The sequence below is a fragment of the Procambarus clarkii genome, chromosome 10, assembly GCF_040958095.1.
Source record: "Procambarus clarkii isolate CNS0578487 chromosome 10, FALCON_Pclarkii_2.0, whole genome shotgun sequence".
Taxonomy (NCBI): Eukaryota; Metazoa; Arthropoda; class Malacostraca; order Decapoda; family Cambaridae; genus Procambarus; species Procambarus clarkii.
In genome coordinates this window covers 38,427,318-38,449,671 of record NC_091159.1, presented here as the reverse complement: position 1 = coordinate 38,449,671, position 22,354 = coordinate 38,427,318, and the positions used below count along the sequence as shown (strand labels likewise).

The following is a 22,354-nucleotide window of genomic DNA, read 5'->3' as shown; positions in this document are numbered from 1 at the left end:
AGATAGTCAACATTTTGTATTCCAGCCTCTTCTCACATATTTGATTAAATTATCTTAGGATTTCCTGCAGCTCTGTCACTGAGTTAATAATCAAATTCATTATGCATCTGCATCATCATCAGCATCATTATTTATCTTTTTGATCTTTTCCTCTATTGAACTCCATGATCTCTCACCATGAAGGAAATAAACAACCATGATGAAACCATGTCTTTCTCCAACTTTCACCCAAACTTATTCAGTTACATCTATGACATCACTTCCATTATTTTCTAGGCCCTTAATGCAACAAAGAATCTCCACTGTATTGAAACTTTGCTACTTTTTGCAATATTATGAAAAATTATAATGTTTTATTATTGCAAATGATAGAATACACTTTCATGAACATTTTGATAACAAAATCACTTGGAAAAGTAACTTAATAAAAATGCTTTAAGTTTTTTACCCCCCCCCCTTCCCTCAATATTCCAGTCCAGCAAATACAGTCTCTCACCCCACTGGAGGTCCTCCGATATTTTTCACTACAACCAATAACATTATTACAGTATTTCCAAAATGAAACCATTTGCTTCATGTGGACTCCTGGCAAATCAAGTTGTGTCCAAGCATGGTTCCCCTGTACTCTATCTTATCAACAATATTTCCACACATTCTTTACACTGATATGAAAGAAGCATATACTGTAATGTAATTATTTTTTTATGCTGAATAAACAGTAGGCACAGTATTAGGAACCTTCTAATAATTCAGATAATGTTTTGCCTATTGCAGAAATGGCTTATAATTTTCAGATTAATATAGAAAATTACCTTTATGATTGATCTTTTTTCATTCACAGGAGTAATTAGTGCAGGTAAAGAATGATGACACATAAAACTGTACACACACACTCCAAATAACTGTGGCAATTTGGTGACATCAGCTGGTGGAGGATGTCCATCACCTTTTTCCTCAGCTAATAACACAATGGCCCATGCAATCATAATTCCCATTGCTGGAAAATAAAGGATATATAATTAGAATATTATACTGTGAATGCATTTAGAGTGGTTGGTAATATTAGTTTTCAAAAGTAAGCTTTGGCATAGTGTGCCGACTTCTACTGCCTGTCACCCAACGGTTCAACAGCTCTGCATCCCTTACAATGAAGAAGGAAATAACTGGGATGTGACTCTTTTTAACTATCCTCTTGCCAGTGAATGACTCTTCATCTGGTGAAAGTGGGAAAATAAAAAATGGTAATGGAGGGTGATGAAGGGAAAGGTGGAAGTGGGGGTGGTGGAGGGGAAGGAGAAGGAAGAGAAGGATGGTGGAGTGGGTTGCCAAGGCTGCCATCTTGTGGTGGGATGTGTAACTAATGGTTGCAACATGCTAATGACTGTGTACATACCTATCAGGGTTGCCAATTTTTTCTTCATGCAGTTGCTTACTTTGGGGTGCTGTATCATTCTGGTGCTTTTCCTCTTAGCTTGGATTGATTTAGTGTCCCCAAACTACTGTGCCTTTATTGAATGAACTAGATTTTGCTTCTGGTCCAGTGGGTGCTCGTTACTCACAGGGGCCTGGTGAGGTGCGTGAGGCTTGGAGCCACTGAGGGGAGCCCTCCCAGAAATAACCTGAAGTATAAATCCTCTAAGAAAGGTAACACCCAAAATTAGGAAAAAAGATAAAGTCCAGAACCACATCCAGAGACCACAATAGCTATAACAGAGTATGAAACAAACAAGTATGAAATTCTGAAAAAGGCTCAACCCAAGCAAAAAGAACAGAGAAGACAAACTGATGTCAAACTAAGCAACAATGGATCTGAAAAGCACGACTGGTAGGAACCAACAGTATTACTGGTAATCATATGGCTTCACTTAACAAATAGCCAGGACATAAGGACCACCACAGACACCAACAATTGCACAGAATACCAGGAAGTGCTGCAACAAACATTTTGCTACAACATACAGGCAGCACAAGGAAGCCTGAAGATGATACATCTGGATCTGCCACCTGCTTCCCATATAGGTCATGGTAAAGCTGCTCCAAGAACTTCAAATCTAAAGGGGTCCCGGTAGCACAGTCAGGGTCGTTCTTGACTTGCAATCGAGAATTCTGGGTTCGAATCCCGGGCGGGACAGAAATGGATGGGCACATTTCCTATCGCCCTAATGCCTCTTTTCACCTAGCAGTAAGTAGGTACTTAGGAGTTAGTTAGCTTGTTGTGGGGTTGCATCTTGGGAGGGTGGGGAAAATGGGGGGGGCCTCGATATATGCCTAACATGTATGAACACTGGCTGCCTGTCCCCCAATACTATGAGTTATTATTAATTATTAAATGCAAAGATTGACAGATACAAAGTCCTTATGCAGAAATAGACATAATCTGTGGATGGAACTGAGGTTGAAATGGCCACACAAGACCTAGCAAGTCAACATTTATCACAAAACTCCAATCCAACAGGATAGGAGCATCATCAGGATTGGTTGAAACAAGTAAATCACATCCCATCAGATTCAGTCCAAATGCAGGCCATACAAAGCAAATGCTTCTTGGTCTAAGAACACAGCCACATACCATATACAGAAAGCTTGTGGTTCCCTGTGGAGACAAACAGATTCATCTGGGTACATTTAAACATTGTACAAATCCTGTGAAATAAAGCCTTGTACATCTCCCAGTCTGTCCCAATCAGACAAAATTTGAGAGATTGTCTGCAAAATCGTTTGACACATCTTAAATGTGAACTGCTCAGAGGACAGGGAAATAAATAATCGAAAGAGACACCAGAGCACGAATCTACTGCCAGAACAGGAGAAACAGGACTGACTCCTCGTTTTCTTGACTGTGGTAGTGCACCATAAGAGTACTGTATTAAACAATTCCAGAAGCAGCAAAGGGCTTCTGACTGAAGAAACCATTAGCCTTCGTCCTCACATTACCAACGTGTGTAGATGATGCACACAAAGTTGAGATGGTCCAGAAGGTACTGAAGACTCAAAGATAATATCAGCCTGCTTCCACCAACCAGACTTACATGACAGGCAAGTCAAGCCAAGGTAGTCTCTCAAAGAGAAGAAAACAACAACTTGGGATCTCTTATTACCCCAAACTTTTGAAAGCTCTGCAAGGAGAAAAACTGGGTCTTGAACAGGCTGACTAGAGAGCCGTCACAGTCCATCACTCACAACATGTGGGTGGTACACGAGCAAGGGGACACAGGTGGAAACTTAGAAAAAATTAGCCACAGGGATGTTAGAAGGAAATTTTTTCATTGTCAGAGTAGTTAACAGATGGAATGCATTAGGCAGAGATGAGGTGGAGGACGTCTCCATAAACAGTTTCAAATGTAGATATGATGAAGACCAATAGGCTCAGGAATCTATACACCAGTTGAGAGGCAGGACCAAAGAGCAGAAGCTTAACCCCCACAAGCACAACTAGGTGAGCTAGATGAGTACATGGTAGCCTTTGCTAGTAGACATTACTGTACTGATGAAACCCACAACACCCAGTCATCGAGGTAGCCCAGAACAGAATCCCAGGACCCAGAGCTTCCAAGAAATGACACAGACAAACATGCAAATTTGTTTCTCTCGTCATATTGTAAAACTACAGTACAGTAGTGTATATATTTTCCAAGATATAGCAGTTAAATTTAAAATTTATGTCAAGGTAAAATTTATACAAGGAGTAAGACAAATCATTACATAAGACAGTTAAAAGCAACTTAGTGGGATTCAGTACAGTATCACATTGTAGTATGGGAGGCGAGGATGGAGGGAGGCGAGGATGGAGGGAGGCGAGGATGGAGGGAGGCGAGGATGGAGGGAGGCGAGGATGGAGGGAGGCGAGGATGGAGGGAGGCGAGGATGGAGGGAGGCGAGGATGGAGGGAGGCGAGGATGGAGGGAGGCGAGGATGGAGGGAGGTCAGGATGGAGGGAGGTCAGGATGGAGGGAGGTCAGGATGGAGGGAGGTCAGGATGGAGGGAGGTCAGGATGGAGGGAGGTCAGGATGGAGGGAGGTCAGGATGGAGGGAGGCAGGAATGAAGTAAGATAAGTACCTAGTATGTAATCAATAAACATTAGCAAAATACTTTCAATATAATGAATTGAATAGAAGAAAGTCATATGTTAAAAATCAGGGTGAATGACAAAGTACTGAAATTTTGTGATACGTTTAAAAATGTTTATTTGATTGACAACACAGTTTTGAGCAACTGAAGGTGAAAATAGAATAAGTTGGGGAAGGAGAAGAAGTACAATGAAAGCCTTGGTCAGGAAGAACAAGAAAGGAGGAGATGCCGCTAAAACACCACATAAAACAGTGCTCAATACTTCCCAATATACATATGTTAAACACCATTGCAAGAGTAGCACTAGCAAACCAGAAGTAACAAAACAAAGATGGACACACTAAGGAGTATGTGTGGTGTCAGAAGGATAGGAATGACAGTGTAATGGAGATACATGATGATACTGGCCAAGGTATTGGGGTGGCCTCGTAGCCTGGTGGATAGCGCGCAGGACTCGTAATTCTGTGGCGCGGGTTCGATTCCCGCACGAGGCAGAAACAAATGGGCAAAGTTTCTTTCACCCTGAATGCCCCTGTTACCTAGCAGTAAATAGGTACCTGGGAGTTAGTCAGCTGTCACGGGCTGCCTCCTGGGGGTGGAGGCCTGGTCGAGGACCGGGCCGCGGGGACACTAAAGCCCCGAAATCATCTCAAGATAACCTCAAGATAAGGTTCTACTGATGTTATAAGTGTGGGAGGTATTATGATGGGACAATCATCGTACTAAACACTTTTAACCCTCTTTTCCTACAATACTCTTAACAAAATTTCACCCTATTCCAAGAAAGTAAGAAATGATAAAAACATGAGGACAAAGATAATGATGACTGCAACAATAACAATAATTAAATGTAAATACAATTGCAAGTTAGAGTAACTTTTGAAAGGAGGATGAACTAAACATTCTAAATTTCAGTTGTATTATGTTTAGAAATATTAAAGCTAAGTGGACTCTCGAGAAACATGCAATGTAACCATTATTAACACTCACCAAGCCATCTAGTTAATGTAGTAATCATCTGCATATATTTTGTTTTAGTAAGATTGAAGAATACAAAAGGGCCCATCACACCAATGAAAGCAGCCTGAAAGTAGAAAAGTGAATTTACAATTCTTAACCAAAGCATACCTAGCAAACATTATACATACAGAATGTGCAAGTTATAATGCAAAGATATTTATGTCATGCTCAAATCTTAGATCCCACTGTCCTACTTGTTCTGTATTGGTACTCCTGTCATTCATCTTTTACACAAGCTTCTCAGCAGCCTGCTGTATCATAACCCGCAGTGACAGTTGCTGTGATCACCTCTACTACTGTTACAGGTCTACCTCTCTAAGTATAACTTCTACTGCCCTTCTTCCTTCTTTTATGGGTCTTGGTAGTTAACTCTATTACACAATGTAAATGTATTATAACCATATTTATATCATTGGTATAAAAAACCAGCATTGAATGTAATGAAACGCCATTTTCTGAGCGAGACCCGGAGGCTCCCAGGAGCTATCTGGCTGATTCGGAAGCATTAGCTTTGGGCATCAGTCAATGTATCAGAGGTCCACGGTTGTTCAACGTCCTACCAGCAAGCATCAGAAATATTACAGGAACAACCATGGACATCTTCAAGAGAAAACTAGATTGTTTCCTTCAAGGCGTGCCGGACCAACCGGGCTGTGGTGGGCCTGCGAGCTGCTCCAAGCAACAGCCTGATGGACCAAACTCTCACAAGTCAAGTCTGGTCCCGGGCCGGGCTTGGGGAGTAGAAGAACTCTCAGAACCCCATCAACCAGGTATCAACGAGGTAATGGTAAGATAATGTTCTAGGCCTACCGAGGACCATGAGCCAGAACCTGGGCCCCCCTCAGAGAGGCGCAAAGAACAATGGCCAATAAACACCTGATATATGGTTTAGAAGTACTCTATGTCTGTCATTGACTGGGTTGGGCACCCAGAAAGATAGGTGCCCCAAAACACACACCCCCTCCCATTCTGGTGAAGAATTGCTACTAAAACGCTGAACGAGTGGACGGAACTCTCCTTTAAGAAAAACGAGCAAACAAGCATGATATCTCATTACCAACGATGAGGCCAACGCAGCTGTCTGTGCAACCCTCCCCCTCCCCGGAAGGGGGAACGGGAAACCCCAAATATCCCCCGCCGGCTACCCAAGCCTGCCAGTTCTTAGGCTGGATGTCAAAATACGTGAAAAGGAACCCCCACCCGGAAGGAAGGAGGGAAGCCGGGGAGCCTCCGGGTTTCACCCAGAAAATTGCGTTTCATTGCATTCAACACTGGTTTTCTGGGGGAAGCACCTTTGGCTCCCCGGAGCTACTTACCCAAAGAGAAACAAAAAGGACTTACCCAGGTGGCGGTCGTTCCTCAAATCTCAACGCGAAGTCGAGACAACTGGCTGCAACCGCCGACCCAATGCAACACAGGCCCTACTAGGCTCAGAGACATTGACTAGGTAGCGAGCGGCCAGGACCCTGTTCGACCTCCAAAAGCCCCGTGCCCGAATGTCAGCCCAAGACATAATACCAAAAATGGCAGCAAGCACAGCAAACTTAGGAAAGTTGTGGGTGTGGGGACAAACCGCAGCTGGTTGGACTGAATAATCCTGCAGATGACCTGGAAGACCCGAACCCTGGAACAGGGAAAAAGGGAACCGGATCAATCCAAAGCCCATTCCCGGCCACCGAGGCAATGGTGCGCAAATAACGACGTAAAGCCACAACTACACACAACACATGATACACCCCCGGCCTCACCAACCAAGCATCAACTACCCACGGGGGCCCCTCTGGAAAGCAGCAGCCTCATTCTTTGCCAGAAAAGAAGGAGACGGCTGCAACCAAACAAACCTACCACTAGGACCGAAGGAGCAGAAACCCCTGCGCCGAAGGAGAGCATGAAGCTTCCCGACCCGACCATTAGAGGCCAATGCCAACAGGAAGAGAGCCTTAGACATACAATCCTGAACCGAAGGGGCCACCACAAACCAACGGGAAGAGAGAAGGAGAGCAACCGATCCAAAGACCAGGTCGGCTCAAGCAGCGCATGAGCAGGCCGGAGGTGAAACAATGCCCAAGACAGCTTACGGAACGACTACGAAGTAACATCAAAGCCGAACGCCAGCTGCAGTGGCTTCGTCAGCACTGTATGATATGAGGCGACGGTATTAAGCATAACATGACGGTCCTGAAACAACCACGAAAGAAAGGACAAGACAACCCTAAGCAAAAGAGAAGGCACACGATGGAGGGTCAGAAAGAACCAGAAGAACCATCAGGACACTACATATTGTCGCCGAGACAAAGCACGCAGGTGGGACACCATCAAAGAAGCCACCTGATCACCATACAAATGGTGATAGACCCGAGTCAGAAAGACCAGACGCGAAGACTCAAGGAGAATATCGAACCAGTTTCGTAACTGACCGGACCGATCTGCTGAAAGAGGCGGAGCCACGGGAAACTCTTCGGGTTCGGACACCAGGCAAGCAGCACCTGAAACCAAGGCTGGGCCATCCACCAAGGGGCCAGAAGGACTACTCTTCCCTGGTAAGTCTCCAAGCGAGCTAGGACCTAGAACAACAGCGGAACTGGAGGAAAAAGTAACAGGTAACCCCACCTCAACCAGTCCGGCCTGAAGGCGTCGACCCGGACTGCCTCGCAATCGGGGAAGGGCGCCACATACAACGGGAAACACCTCGACCACACTGACGCGAAGAGGTCCATCTCCGGGAGCCCGTACGTCCGGCAGAGCCAACTGAATGAGTCAGCGTCGATCGTCCATTCCGCGGACAGGGAATGAACCGAAACAGGCCGTCCGCTAGGACGTTGGACACCCCCGAACATGAACAGCCAGGAAAGCCAAACCCCAAGAACTCAGCGGACGAGTCATCCGAAGTGATCAGCCCCAAAGAACCAAGGACCGCAGAGAACCCCCTCGGCTCAGACAATGAACCACCGGGGAGCAGTCTGAATGGAGCCTGATCGTCGATCCACAAGCGACCTGAACCCCTCCAGAGCAATATTCACACCGCCACGAAATCCCACACCATGCTGTGGGCTCGACAGAAGGACAGACCCCCACTGCCCCTGGCCATAGTGAGCACTAGTCACAAAGCCCCAGCCAAGAGACGACACATCTGTGAACACATCGAGCGAGGGCTCGGGTAGACGCCAAGACACTGAACCCCAAAAAACCCGAAGAGGAATCCGACGACGCAGCAACTGACGCAAGGCTCTCGGAGGCCGAACCCAGAGATTGCGAAAGAGGCAACAGCGACGGCCCTCAAAGAAACCAAAATAGCCGGCGAAGCCAAACCCGACCCGACGGGTAGACCATCATGGCAAAGTTCAGGCTCCTACACAAACTGTGAACCTGGCACCTTCGCGTGTGTGAACATGCGAGGTGCCAGGTTCAGCAGAATGGAAGGCAACAAAAGCGGTAACCGAGATGCCCCACAAAAAACCGAGCCAGTCCCTGAACTCCGGATGAATTGGGACATGCCAATATGCAATTTGGAGGTCCAGGGACACCATCCAAGTGCCTCATGGCTTTGAAAGAAACCAGACCTGGGACAGAGTAGTCACCCGAAAGAAGGGACTAGAGACCCAGGGGTTCAGACAGGACAAGTCCAGAATGAACCGCAGGTCCGCACAGTCCCATTTCGGGACTGGGAAGTCCACCTGAGGGACGTCGTCGTTTAGACCACACTCAAACATACCCACTTCAAGATGACCCGACAAAGCGCAGAAAAAAAAAGAGGCCTGCCCTACCAGCCAAGAACCCCTTGAAGGAGGAGGGCCACCCAACACCACCGCAGGCCATCGGAAACCACCCTAAAAGCCCACAAGTCGTGAGACTAGGCGTGAGCAAACAGTGCGAGCCTCCCCTCCACATCGCCCCATCAACAGGGTGAACCGTGAAAGGGCCGACGTCCCTTACGTGAACCCGACAGATGCACAGAGCGACACCACACGGACCAGACGAAGAAGGGATCAAAGGCGGCGCCGACCCCGAAACTGGCACCGCCAGCCTACCATGACGAGAGGAACCTTGAGCCCCAGCACGACCCCTCTGGGAAGACCCCCCAGGAATAGGGCTATAACTGGACCCCCTGAAAAGTGAACAAGCATGGGGGCCCTAGAGGAGGCCACCAAAATACCTTTAGGAGGACTAATAGTCAAACCCGACAGACCTCCTCCAAGCAAAAACAAAAAAGAAAAGAAAAACCCCACAAAAGCCCAACCACAACAGGAGGAACAGGGAACACAGCCGCCACTTCACCACCACTTACACACCACTTCCTACTACCCATGGCCAAACAAAGGCCACTAAACCCCAGTTGGCCCCAAGAGCGGGGGCAACTGCCGAGCAGCAGGAAACTACAGAGATGAAGCCCGAGAGCACCAGGGAAGGTAACCTTAGAACCCACGGGTAATACTCACAGGGCACTTAGGGAAGGCAGCCCTAAGCACATGCAGCCCTCATATGTTATAGTATATTACTCCTGGCCAACGCGCCATAAACAGCAGGAACCACAAGGGCACAAAATGCAGCAAATTCTGAGGCCAGAGTTGACATCCGCCCCAGATGGGCTTCAGTCAATGAACTAAGGTGTGAGGGGTCGGTGTGTGGGTCTGGGGCTTCCCCCTCCCCCTCCCGGGGGGTACGCAGACAGGCTGTACGGTGGCGGTGAATGCCAATTTCACGTTTGCTGGTTTCCTTTATTTTTTTGGGGAGTTCTATTTCTCTGTTCGGTCTTGGGTTCTTATAATTTCTAACATGTGGGGTTTGTTTTGAGATGCCTACCTTTCTGGGTGCCTAGCCCCGGACAATGGCAGACAAGGAATACCCGGAAATACAAGGGGGGGTCTCCTTAAGCCATTGCTCCCTGTGCCTCTCTGAGGGGGCCAGGTTCCGGCTCTGGTCCCTGATAGACAGGATTCCACTGACTGAAGCCTCAGACTAATATAGTGTATATCAGTCCTATAGCTCCAGGGAGCCGAAGGGGGCTCCCCACAGAAAAACTAATACTTTAGGAGTTTTAAAGTATTAGGAGTTTATTAAAGTATTAGAAGTTTATTAAGTTTATTGTTTTATGTAATTTGTGTAATTCATTATAAACAAAAGTCATCACATGTCATTCAGTAATCCAACCAAAAAGCCCAGTAATTCAGATTTTTTTTTAAATTAAGAAATCAAGAACTCAAGACTTGATTTTGGCTGGATTACAAAAGATTGTGGTTACCATTGTCTGAAATAGTCAGCTCTTACACTATTGTAATTATATTGTTTGTATTAACAACTTGCATTGGCATGCAAATTAGCATAAGCCATTCACTGATCACCAAGCAGAAAAATTATCCTAATTTTTACATTACTTAAAAACTCCCAGCTTTATAACTCCTTGTACAGGTGTGTCTAAACTGTACAGCATATGAACTATTATTATAAAAACAAAAACAACTTACTGTACATATTCTGTATAAATCTAATCTTGTTAGATCCGAGTCCCTGAAACATGGATCTGCATCCATGAGTTCCATTGTGCAATTCTCAGGTACATAGTTACTGGAAAAAATTAATTGTAAAAGATAAATATTAATAGAGAATAATTTAGTTTTTTATATCTACGTTGCCAAAAAGCCAGCGATGAATGTAATGAAATGCCATTTTTGGGTAGAACCTCGGAGGCTTCCTGGAGCTATTGGACTGATTTTATCTAATATTAGTACGGGGCTTCAGTCATATGAAGTTGTCATGCCTACCGAGGACCACTAGCCAGAACATGGTCCCCTTAGAGATGCAGGGAGCAATGACCTATGAAACTTATGTATGAAAGTATTCATGTCTGCCATCGACCAGGGTTGAGCACCCAGGAAGGCAGGTGCTTCAAAACAGACCCCTCCTGGTAGAAAAATTGCAATCTGAAACCGAACAGAGGTTAGAAACTCCCCCAAAAGAAAAACAAGCTAACAAGCAATGCGACATCACACTGCGTGCCACTCATTCGTGCAGACCCCCCCTCCTCCCAGGTGGGGAAGAGAGGGTTTCATCCCACAGAGCCGACACCCGGACTGTCATTTTGGAGGCTGAAAACAGCAACAAAGCCCGCTAACAGGGGAAAGGAAGGGTGCCAGGGAGTGTCCTGGGCTCTACCCAGAAAATGGCATTTCATTACATTCAAAGCTGGTTTTCTGTGGGGAAGACCTGTCAGCTCCCTGGAGCTAACTACCTAAAGAGCAGAAAAAGAGGGACATGCCTGTGAGGCGGCTGCACCGCACCACTTATAATGAAGACACGACAACTGGCTGCAACCGCTGACCCAAGGCGACACAAGACCGCTGAGGGCCCTGCACATTAACAAGATATCGGGCACCCAGGACCCTGTTCTATCTCCAAAACCATACAAACCATACACCCAAGACATACTGCCAAACACAGCAGCCAAAGCTGCAAACTTACGAACATCATGAACATACTAGGCACGAGGGTAGACCGCAGTCTGGCTAGACTTAATAACCCTGCAAACGACCTGAGAGACCTAAGCCCTGGAACAGGGAACAAGAGAAAACGGGTCAACCTAAAGCGCGTCCCCGAACACAGAAGCCAAGGTGCGCAGGTAACAGTGTAAAGTCGCAATCAGACACAAAACATGATGCACCCTTGGCCTGACCACCCAAGCATCAATAACCCACGGACCCCTCTGGAAGCCCGCCGGCTCATTCTTCACCAGAAAAGGAGGAGACGGTTGCAAACAAACAAAATGTCCACCCGAATCAAAAGAGCAAAAGCCTCTGCACCGGAGGAGAGCTTGAAGCTCCCTGATCCAACCCCCAGAAGCCAAAGCTAACAAGAACTAAGCTTTCTGGAAACGGTCTTGAACCAAAGGGGCCCCACAAACTGAGGAGGAGAGAGAAAGGAGAGCACCTGGTCCAATGACCAGGACAGCTGAGGTGGTGCATGAGCAGGCTAGAAGTGGAAATAGGCACGAGAAAGCTTGCAAAATGAAGCCGAGGTGACATCCACCCCGAGCTGGAGCGGCTCCACCAGCACTGCACCATATGAAGCGATAATATTCGGCATAAGATGCCTGTCCTGAAAGAGCCAAGAAAGAAAAGTCAACATAACGCGATCCGAGACCAAGGATAACCTATGCAGTGAAAGGAAATGGCAAAAAGACCGCCAAGAGACTTCATACTGTCACCGAGAAGAAGACCACAGGTGGGACACCATTAGAGAAGCCACCTGGTCACCATATAGATGTGATACACTCACGTCAGACACTCCAGATGTGAAGCGAGCACGAGTAAAGCAAACCAGCAAGGTATGTCACTGGCCCAATCTACTGAAAGAGGCTGAGCCGCAGAAAATGCACCGGGTTTGGACGCCGAGCAAGCAGTGTCTGAAACCAAAGCTGGGCTGGCCACCATGGGGCCAGAAGGCTTCCCCGGTTGGACTTGAGCTGAACCAGAACCCGAAGCAACAGCTGAACTGGGGGGAAAAAGGTACAGGTAACCCCACCTTGACCAGTCCTGCCGAAAAGCATCTACGGTGAAGACCTCGCATTCAGGGAAGGGCACCACATACACGGGGAGATGCCTCGACAACGCCGACACGAAGAAGTCCAGGTGACTGGCCATCTGCCATGACGTTGGACACGCCCCCTGATATGGGGAGTGTCGCAACACTGCCGCAAACTCCAGCATTGTACTGTGAGCTCGACAGATGGACTGGCCAGCCCCTTGGCCAGCCTGGTGAACACTGGTCACAATGCCCCAGCCAAGAGAAGAGGTATCCGTGAACACACTGAGGCAGGGCTCCGGAAGGTGCCAAGGCACCGATCCCCGAAAAGCCTGAAGAGAAAACCGGCGATGCAGCAGCCGACCCAAGACCCCCGGGGGACGAACTCAGTGATCGGGGGAGCAGTGGAAAGGACGGCCCCCGTAGGAACCAAAAAGGAAGTCCAAGGGAAAGGCATCCAAGAAAGGGACCTGTTGGAAGGACCCAGAAGCCTCGGTGGGAGGAACCTGCTCAAATGCCTCCGTCCCCGCCTCCATGGGGTAACCCACGAAGCCACCAGAGTCTCATCCCCAGCTAAACCCTGCCCGACACCGAAACCCTCAGACATTTGGGAACCAGAAGCGAGGGGAGAGGGGGGAGGGGAAAACGGTGAACCACACCAACAAGGGGAGGACGAAGGGGAGTGAACTGAACCAAAGTCGAACCGACCAACTTCCCCAAGTACAGGTCCCTAAAACCAAAACAGGGCAGCCACAGGGCATTTGAGCTGGTGACCAACCGAGCACGCTGCAGCAACCTAAACCTAGCATGCAACGCGCGAGCCACTTGACCCCTTAACCTTAGCCATAGCGAATGGGTAAATTGGAGTCCAGGTCAAAGGTGTTGTTGACCCAACAAGCAGCATGACAGATGCAAAACATGTGATCGCCACCCTGAGACAAGGGTAACAACCCTCAAACTCATACAAGGCGAGAAGGGGCTCAGAGGACACATCCATATGTCAACTAAGCTCCGATGGGGGTTTTCCAGGGCCCGCAGGGAAATGTAACCTTATGGGAAGCCCAGGCACTAGAGCCGCCAAAGCCGGTTGTAACCCTGTATGTATCCGGGCAAACTGGCCCCTGTGAGGTGAGCAACCTCGGAGGCCCAGAAAACGACTGCCCTACTGAACCTAGGTATCACCTAATAGGAACCCTGGCAGCCTGCCAATGGGCAAAAAAAAAACTAAAAGTAAGAAATAGAACCCTGAGAAAGCACCCCAATTCAGGGGACCAGAAAGAGACACGGCTGCTGCAATTTTGCAAGGTAGGCAGCACAGTGCACCCCAACCAGGGCCAAACGAAAGTACTGAGACCTAAGATGATCCCAAAGGCGAGGCAGAAAGCCAAGTAGGCGCTACCTCTATGGGAATGAGGACCCAAAGGACCCAAAAAAAGATAACTCTGAACCCCCAAGCGGTGTACTCACAGGGCATTTAGGGAAGGGAGCCCTAAGCACACGCAGCCCTTGGTACGAACTTCTGGCCACCTCCAACACACAGCAGGAACACCAGCAGGGTGAAGCCAATCAGGCAACTGAGACCAGAACAGATTTCCACCCAATTTAACTTCAGCCGACAAAGTGACAGTCCGGCTGCCAGCTCGGTGGGCTGAAACTCCCTCTCCTCCTCCCGGGGGAGCAAGCGGCACGCGATGTGATGACATGTTGCTCTGTTCAGTCTCAGGTGACAATTTTTCTACCAGGAGGGGTCTGATTTGAATCGCCTACCTTTCTGGGTGCTCAACCCTGGTCGATGGCAGACATGAATACTTTCATACATAAGTTTCGGAGGCCATTGCTCTCTGCACCTCTCTGAGGGATCCATGTTCTGGCTAGTGGTCCCCGGTAGGCATGACAACTCCATATGACTGAAGCCCCGTACTAATATTAGCTAATATCAGTCTAATAGCTCCAGGGAGCCAATGGGGCTCCCCCACAGAAAACAGCATTGAATGTAATAGAACAGCAATTTCGTGGTGAGCCCCACTGGCTCCCTGAAGCTATGAAATCTGATAGTGTCATACTATTAGGTGCCATTAGTTGCAGTGTTCTATTGGCCTACTGGGGCCACAAATCAGAACCTGGCCCCTTCAAAAGAGGTGCAGGAAGCAGTGACCCATATGGTAAAATTACTATGAATTTATTCGTATCTACCCATCAAAAGGAAAGCACCTGGAAAGTCAGAAACAAAACAGACCACTACTGGTTATAAGTACAACTGCAGCCTCAAGAACTGCCAAAAAAGAACTCCCCCAACAATGTAAACAAATGATCGAAAATTCACTAAAATAGCGAGAGCTCATTCACCCTACCTCACCCTTGTTTGTGGGAAGGAGGGAGGCAGCTCGGGGTCAGCCGGAAGCACCACTATCAGTTCTATTCTGATGGAAGCAAGTGTGAGGTGCCCTCATTGTTGCTCTGGCTCCAGTGTCCATTTTTCAGCTAAGTGATGTTTTGCCTTTGTGGCTATTCTTGTGTACTTTGGTGCAATGTGAAACAAAGTTAAGAGCAATTGGTGCTGTATGTGCTCAGGGGAATCTTCTTTGGGCACTCCTTTGTGCTGCTCTTGCACTGCCAGGTTTATCTTCCTGGGAGTGTATGGTATCACCCCTTTGGAGGTCCTCCTCGCTTGTACCTCGCCCTGGGGGAGTCGGTGGTCTTTGACTTTGCTTTATCTCAGGTTGGTGTGATTTTGACTGGCGAGGTGCACTGTGGTTCGCGAGCTGCATTCAGCAAGCCGATGTCAGTCTTCACAGGAGCACAAGCCTGGCTGTGTTGGTTTACTATTATCTTTGTATTTTGTTCTGATAAAAAGAGAGCCTAAAAGATTCTATAGGTCTGCTGTAGTGTACCAGTGCATGGGATTCTTATAGGGTTGCATTCCCTCTAGACCCTGGACAACCCCTGTGGGTTCGGTGGTCCTAATGGTATATCCACCAAACCCACTTTCACTTTGTGCAAATTTGAAGGTTGCTCATCATGCATGCCATGTGGCAATGTTCAGTCGTTCTGCCACCGCTTGCTGCCTGCTAAGTTTGTGACACCTTTGATTCTGAGTCATGTAGTGGTTGCTCCTGTCATGTTGCAGCAATCTGGGTTTGTGTACCCGGTTGGAAGCCCCAGGGGACTGCCCCATTGGTATTAAGAACTTGGAATTAGAAGTGTTGGTGTTTTCCCTTCATTCTCTTTGCACCCTCTCTTCTTTCATCTCTGGGTGTAGTTTGCACTTTCCTCTCTTCCTCCCCAACTACTTCTGGCTCCAAAGCGTATATGGCTATATCCAGTGCCACCCCTGGGAAACAGTAGAGTAACACCAGGGGCAGTGTAACTGTCTCCATCTTCCAGCATAGTTATTTAAGGTACATCCATCAACACTCACATAACATCAGGGCCAGTGTAATTCAATCAACCTGCCAACAACAAGTCATAGATAGGCAAGGTACATCTATCTACACTCACAACACCAAGGCCAGTGTAACAATTTCAACCTTCCTGCACCGGGCCACAGTTAGGGACGGCACATCCACCTACACTCAACATCCTAGTAATACATGTAGTCACAGATACCCTCAAGTGCTGCTCAACCCACGGCTACTGTAAAATGTCACTGCTACTGTATAATGCTACTGCTACTATGACTTATTGTATAACACTACTGTTACAGTATTTTATAATGTCACCACAACTGTATAATGCTACTGCTAATATAACATACTGTGCACAAAGAAATCACATTAATATGATGTATCAATGAGAAAATCAGTAGGAGCCATGAGAAGGATTCGAACCTTTGCTCTAGGTACTCCTAAGCACATGCATTAGACTTCTACACCATGACATGGTGAAAAACAATACAACCTGGTATTGAACTGAATCATCTAGGAATTCAACTGAGGCCAAGTCGGAGTTTCCATGCAATGATTGGGAATATCCAGAGCACAAGTTCGAATCCCCCTCATGGGGTCTGACAGCTGAGTGGATAGCGCTCGGAATTCGTAGTCTTAAGGTTCTGGGTTCGATCCCTGATGGAGGCAGAAATAAATGGGCAGGGATTTCTTTCACCATGATGCTCCTGTTCACCTAAAAGTAAATAGGTACCTGGGAGTCAGACAGCTACTACAGGCTGCTTCCTGGGAGTGTGTAACAAAAAGGAGGCCCGGTCAAGGACTGGGCCGTGGGAACACTAAGCCCCGAAATCATCTCAAGATACAGTAACCTCAAGAAGATGGCTCCTACCAATTTTCTCATTGACACATCATGTTAAGTGTGATTACTCTCTGTGGAGAGGGAGTGTTACCACTGTGCCACAGGGACTGCACAGGGTTTTGGTTTGCCTACCTTTCTGGCTGCTTTCCTGATGGTGGCAAGAATGATCAAACTTTAAATGCAAAGTTTTCACACGCCATCGCTCCCAGCGCCTCTCTAAGTGGACCAGGTTCTGGCTCCTGGTTCCTGTTAGGCCAATAAGAACTCTGCAACTGATGGCTCCTGATAGTATGGCACTGATCAGTTACAAGATAGCTTCAGGGAGCCGGCGGGACTTCCCCCAGAAATAAAGTACTGAGAAGGAATGCATTAGCTGATTTTCCTAATGGCAGTGATTGCAGATTTATGAATTCATAAAAATACTTTATAAATTTTTGTTTAATAATTAAACTGTAACACTTACCATATACTGTCTCTCAGTGACTTTGCCACAGCAGCCACATAAATAGCCAGATCTCCATATAGATATATGCAAAGCACAACATAAAACACCTTGTCCCAAACTGGAAAGAAAGAAATTTTTATATTGTATACACACAGAAATCACAATAGCGTGATGCATCAAATGAACAAATCCACAAGGGCCGTGATGAGGGCTCGAACTTACACTCGGGATGATTCCAAACGCTGCCCGAGTCGACTAGGCCACAACATGGTTAAAAGAATTGCAACTGGGAATTCCACTGACTTCACACGGATCCTGCAGCCTCTTCAAAACACAAACCAGGGTTTTTACACAATTCCCCCATGCACTCGGGCTCTGCCAACAAGCTGTTCTACCTCTTCGCCCTCACTTCAATACACACAGAAATCACAATAGCGTGATGCATCAAATGAACAAATCCACAAGGGCCATGATGAGGGTTCGAAATCCCGGGCGTAAGTTCGAACCCTCATCACAGCCCTTGTGGATTTGTTCATTTTATATTGTATGTTATACTTAAATATAATGTCTATGGTATTTGGACAAATTAAACAATTATAGTCTCTGTTCCAACTATTAGTTTTAAATACATTCTTTGTGTAAAATTGTCCAAAATCAGGTACCTGCACCAGTTAATAAAAAAAAATAACTAAGTGAGTAGTACAGTATACAAATTTGGGACACATATGGCATTACAAATAATGGGGAATAATTGCAAGAATGGATGGCAGAACTGCATACTCATAGCAATGCAGTTACAGAGACAAATAATAATGTAACAGAAAATGCAATATTTCCAACAGGATAACAAGACTGGAGCTTAGAGAAGAATAAAGATTCGAAAGGTAATCAATCAGCGCAATTTTATACTAGGCATGATAACACTGAGGACCATGAAGGTAGTGGTAGGTGTTATTTACAACCCTCCATTAACAACAGAAAGGTCAAGGGCAGAATATGATAAATGCAATGAAACATGCCTATAGATAGTAGAAAAGGCAGCCACAGTGGCAAGGAGAGTCAGAGCCAGAGCAAAGATCCTAATATTTGGTGATTTTAACCACAGGGAAACAGACTGGTCAAACACAGTAACCTCAAATGAAACATCAAGAACAGGATTTGTGGATTCTACAGACAAACACTTCTTAAGGCAGCAAATCAAGGAGCTGACAAGAGAAAGAGGTGTTGATCTACCAGTTATATTAAACCTGGTGTTTATGACCAGGTTTAATATAAGAAAATGAAGAAGACATAGAGAACTTAAAATATGAGGTGCCATATTTTGGCACTTTGGCACATATTTTGCCAATACAGATCACTGTATTACTGTTTGGTTACATTGTAAAACTAAAAGAGACAGTTGGAAAGATGACAATAAGCAAGAGAGAGAATACAGAAGATAGACCTACAGAAAGGTTAAGGATTATTTATAGGAGGTTCAATGGAAGACTGAAATAGAAGGAAACTAGCAAATGTGTGATGTCTTCTCTCCCATCCACTGTTATGATCACCTGCCCTCGAAGAAATATAACACTTACTCTAAATGGTGTGGAACTGAGCCGTGTTCAGAAGTACAAGTATCTGGGCATGTATGTTGGATACACATGTGAGAGTAAAAATGCTGAAATAAATCATATCAGCACCTTATGTAAAGCCCGACTGCATCCTCTGAAAGCACTGGCTTTTTCTGGTAAAGGTGTTGGGGTACCTATCTTGCGGATGTTATACATAAGCACTGTTCGGTCCCTGATAGACTACGCAGCACCCGTATTGTCTTACACAGGCCAAGGCAGAATTCAAAAAATAGAGCTGATACAGAACGAGGCTATGAGGATTATTCTTGGATGTCAAAGAAATGCAATGATTGAAATAATGAGAATGGAATTAAATTTACAGTGTGTGTGTGATAGAGTCCGTGACATTAACACTAGAGTATCTATTCGTTTCATGCGGAGAAAAGGAGGAGATAAGCTGTTTGAGAGCGTTCAGACCTGCTTGAGTGACGTACACACTTCCAGGAAACTGAGGGAGACACGCTATACGAGAGGATTAGCTCATGACCTCAGGGAATACGACGTACTTGACTGCTGTAAACCCTCTCGACAGTGTAATATGTCTGCTCCCTGGAAAGTACAGAAAATAGACGTCGAAATTGTACCCCTCAAGGTGAAAAAGATTCATCATGAACCGGGATAATTACGGTGTTTGTATGGAAGCATGATATCTCGGTTACCAAGAGGCAACAGTTTACATGTATATTGCGACGGGTCGGTGGCGGAGGATGGCAGGGCAGGGTGTGGTGTCCTAATAAGGGATTATACGGAGTTTGGGACTGTGGACAGGATAATTGAACTCCGGCTTAGTAATTATATATCATCCACACAAGCTGAACTGCAGGCCATTCTGGCGTGTTTGGAGGAAGTACGTCATGACGACAAAAATGTTTTTGTATTTGTCGATAGCCGAGGAGCACTGGAGTCCTTAAACAGTCGAAACCCAGTCTTCATGTCTATAGTGGAGGACTGTAAGAGAAGAATAACTGAGATACAGCTGAAAGGTTATAGTGTGAAATTCATGTGGATTCCATCTCATGTTGGAATAGTGCTCAACGAGGTGGCGGATGACTTGGCCAAACGTGCCACATCAAAACCACAAGTTGACATTGAATGTGAATTCACAATGAGACAAATAAGAAGCAAAATCAGAAATATTCAGGCACAGGCGGGAGTGGAGAGGAGAGAGATAATGTATGAGAGTAGTCAAACCATGCAACACTACATGTATGTGAGTCAAAACACCCATTTCACTTATGGTAAAAGGAGAAATGCTTGGAGTGACTCTGTGTACATGCGGCTCAGGCTTGGGTACAAATATTACTGGGAATATGGGATAGATGTTCATGATAATGACACGAAGTGTAAACTATGTGGTATGTTAAGGTCTCACACCCTTGCCCATTATATTCTTGATTGTCCGTTGATTAATGTATATAGAAACACTGAGATAAGGACTGTTCCTGAACAAATAGCCTGGATGTGTCACAACGGAAAGGTTGATGATATTCTTGAGAGATATAAGAATTTTGCACCAAGATTGTAATATTTTGTTGAATTATCTGCAGGTGTCTTGCAAATTGTCTATACAGTATACCTAGGTCATAAAAGTATTTGTGTGTACGTCTGATACCATACTACTTGTGAGGGAGGAAATGTATATGTTTACCTCTCAGAATGTTTGGTAATGTGTTTATTTGTGATGTGTGTCTATGTATATATTAACACGTTGTACTGAATGGGGTGAGAATAGCTTGAGCTACCTCATCCCTTTGTGTGTATTTTACCTCAATAAACTTATTTCAATTTCAATTTCAATTTCAATTTCGCCTCATTTTTAGCTTTGAATCTTTGTGCTGGTCCATGTTTCTAAACTCCTTTAATTTGCCTCTTAAATGTCTTTTACTGCTGTTTTACTGTGAGGTCTGGAAAGATGTAAATTTTGTTAGTCCCTTACAGATCTTTTAGTTTAGGTGCACTATTGAGTATCCTCCTCCTGTGCTCAAGATTTGCAATGGTTATGTGTACAAGATTTGCCTGAGACTTCATTACTTCAATGATTTGCTTAACATTCTTACTCTCTTCCTTTGCAAGGTTTCTTATAAAGAGTTTTTTTTACTTTTTTTATACAAAGTTATTAAATATCTCTTCAGAGCTTCTAAATCCCAATCTTTAACTCTACCTGAATTCACAGTGTTCCTGAGTGTTTGATTACCCTCCAACTGCTATTTACTGGTTGTTGTTTTGTTGTCATTGAGAAAATCTGTTTTGTCATTGCCTTCAGAATCCCTCCTGAAGTTCTTTTATTATGTCATCAGTATCTTTACGTCTGTTCTCATTTCTCTCATCTATTCCCAATGGCATTGGTGGGTTCCATGAGTAGGTCTTTACCAAGGTTATTGCAAGTTAAGCAGTCAAAATTAAAAGGGTGTTTGCCTAAGCTGAATGGTGCCTCTTGGTCATTAACCTCTGATATAGTGGTGCCTGGTGCCTACAGGAACACCACACTGGCTATTGTTAGATTCCTCTTCAAAAACTTGGTCACCATTATCAGTCGTTTTCCAACTTTTTTCGGTTATTGATTAGTCTAATCTATTACTTCACTCACTAAGCCAGGCTGTAGAGACTAATTATGCTGTATTATATTATTTTCAATGTACAGTACTTTAAATCACTAGTCGGTAAGTTTCAGCTGTAGCACTGAGTCAAGGCCACTCACACAGGAATCCAAACACTTAACAAAATTATGCCTCTTTCTGCCACATACAGAACACTAGTGTCATTAGATCGGTGCTCTAGCAAAAAGCTGGGTAGCTTCCGGGACATATCAAGACACTTCTTCACGGTTAACAGAGACTGGTTTGTTATGGTTTTGGTACAGGCATTGTGGTTATTGATAAGTCTTGTTGGCAACAGTCTTTTTTTTTCCCAGTCGCTTTTCAGCCGCTTCCCCACAGAACGTCAGTCTGGTTCAGCATTTTAGCAGTTGGTTGGGAATTAGTGGTTATTGTTCTGTCTTTGCCCTTTTCCCCCATATAACATTAGCCTCACTTTTGTGGTTTATGCTCTGCTATCATGGGTAATTCCTTCGAGGTAGGTGAGTCGTTTGCCTGGTTCAGCCTGCCCTTACTGGAGTCTGCACATTGGTGTTTCATTTTTGGATCTACTTCTGGTATTCAGCTCAAGGAAATAACCAATTGACATACTCAAGAAGGAAAAAAAAAAAGACTTGAAATTTTGATTAATTAACTTTCTTACCTTTAGGATAAAATAGTTCTGCCATCTGTCCCATCTCAATCTGCTCCTGAATGGCATAGTATTCACCAACTGTTCTTTCTATTACTCCCTCTGAAAAAAATTAAAATTACTAATCTAATGCAGAGAATAAGTCACAATAACATGACTGAAAACAAATAACCCAACCCACACACAAAATGTTAGGAAATAATAATAATTCATAATAATAA

The 22,354-nt window shown here is 45.5% G+C and overlaps 1 protein-coding gene across 2 annotated transcripts in view; it reads right to left on the bottom strand.

Moving 5' to 3' along the window:
* Positions 1-22,354, bottom strand: part of LOC138363047 (transmembrane protein 104-like) — a 66,109-nt gene that overhangs the window by 14,535 nt on the left and 29,220 nt on the right. For both annotated transcript variants that reach the window (XM_069321879.1, XM_069321878.1), the window contains exons 5-9: positions 22,146-22,235; positions 17,314-17,413; positions 10,553-10,652; positions 5,061-5,154; positions 813-997 (exon numbers count right to left, since the gene is read on the bottom strand). In XM_069321879.1, the coding sequence (XP_069177980.1) occupies positions 813-997; positions 5,061-5,154; positions 10,553-10,652; positions 17,314-17,413; positions 22,146-22,235 (569 nt within the window). The remainder of the gene's footprint in view (positions 1-812; positions 998-5,060; positions 5,155-10,552; positions 10,653-17,313; positions 17,414-22,145; positions 22,236-22,354) is intronic.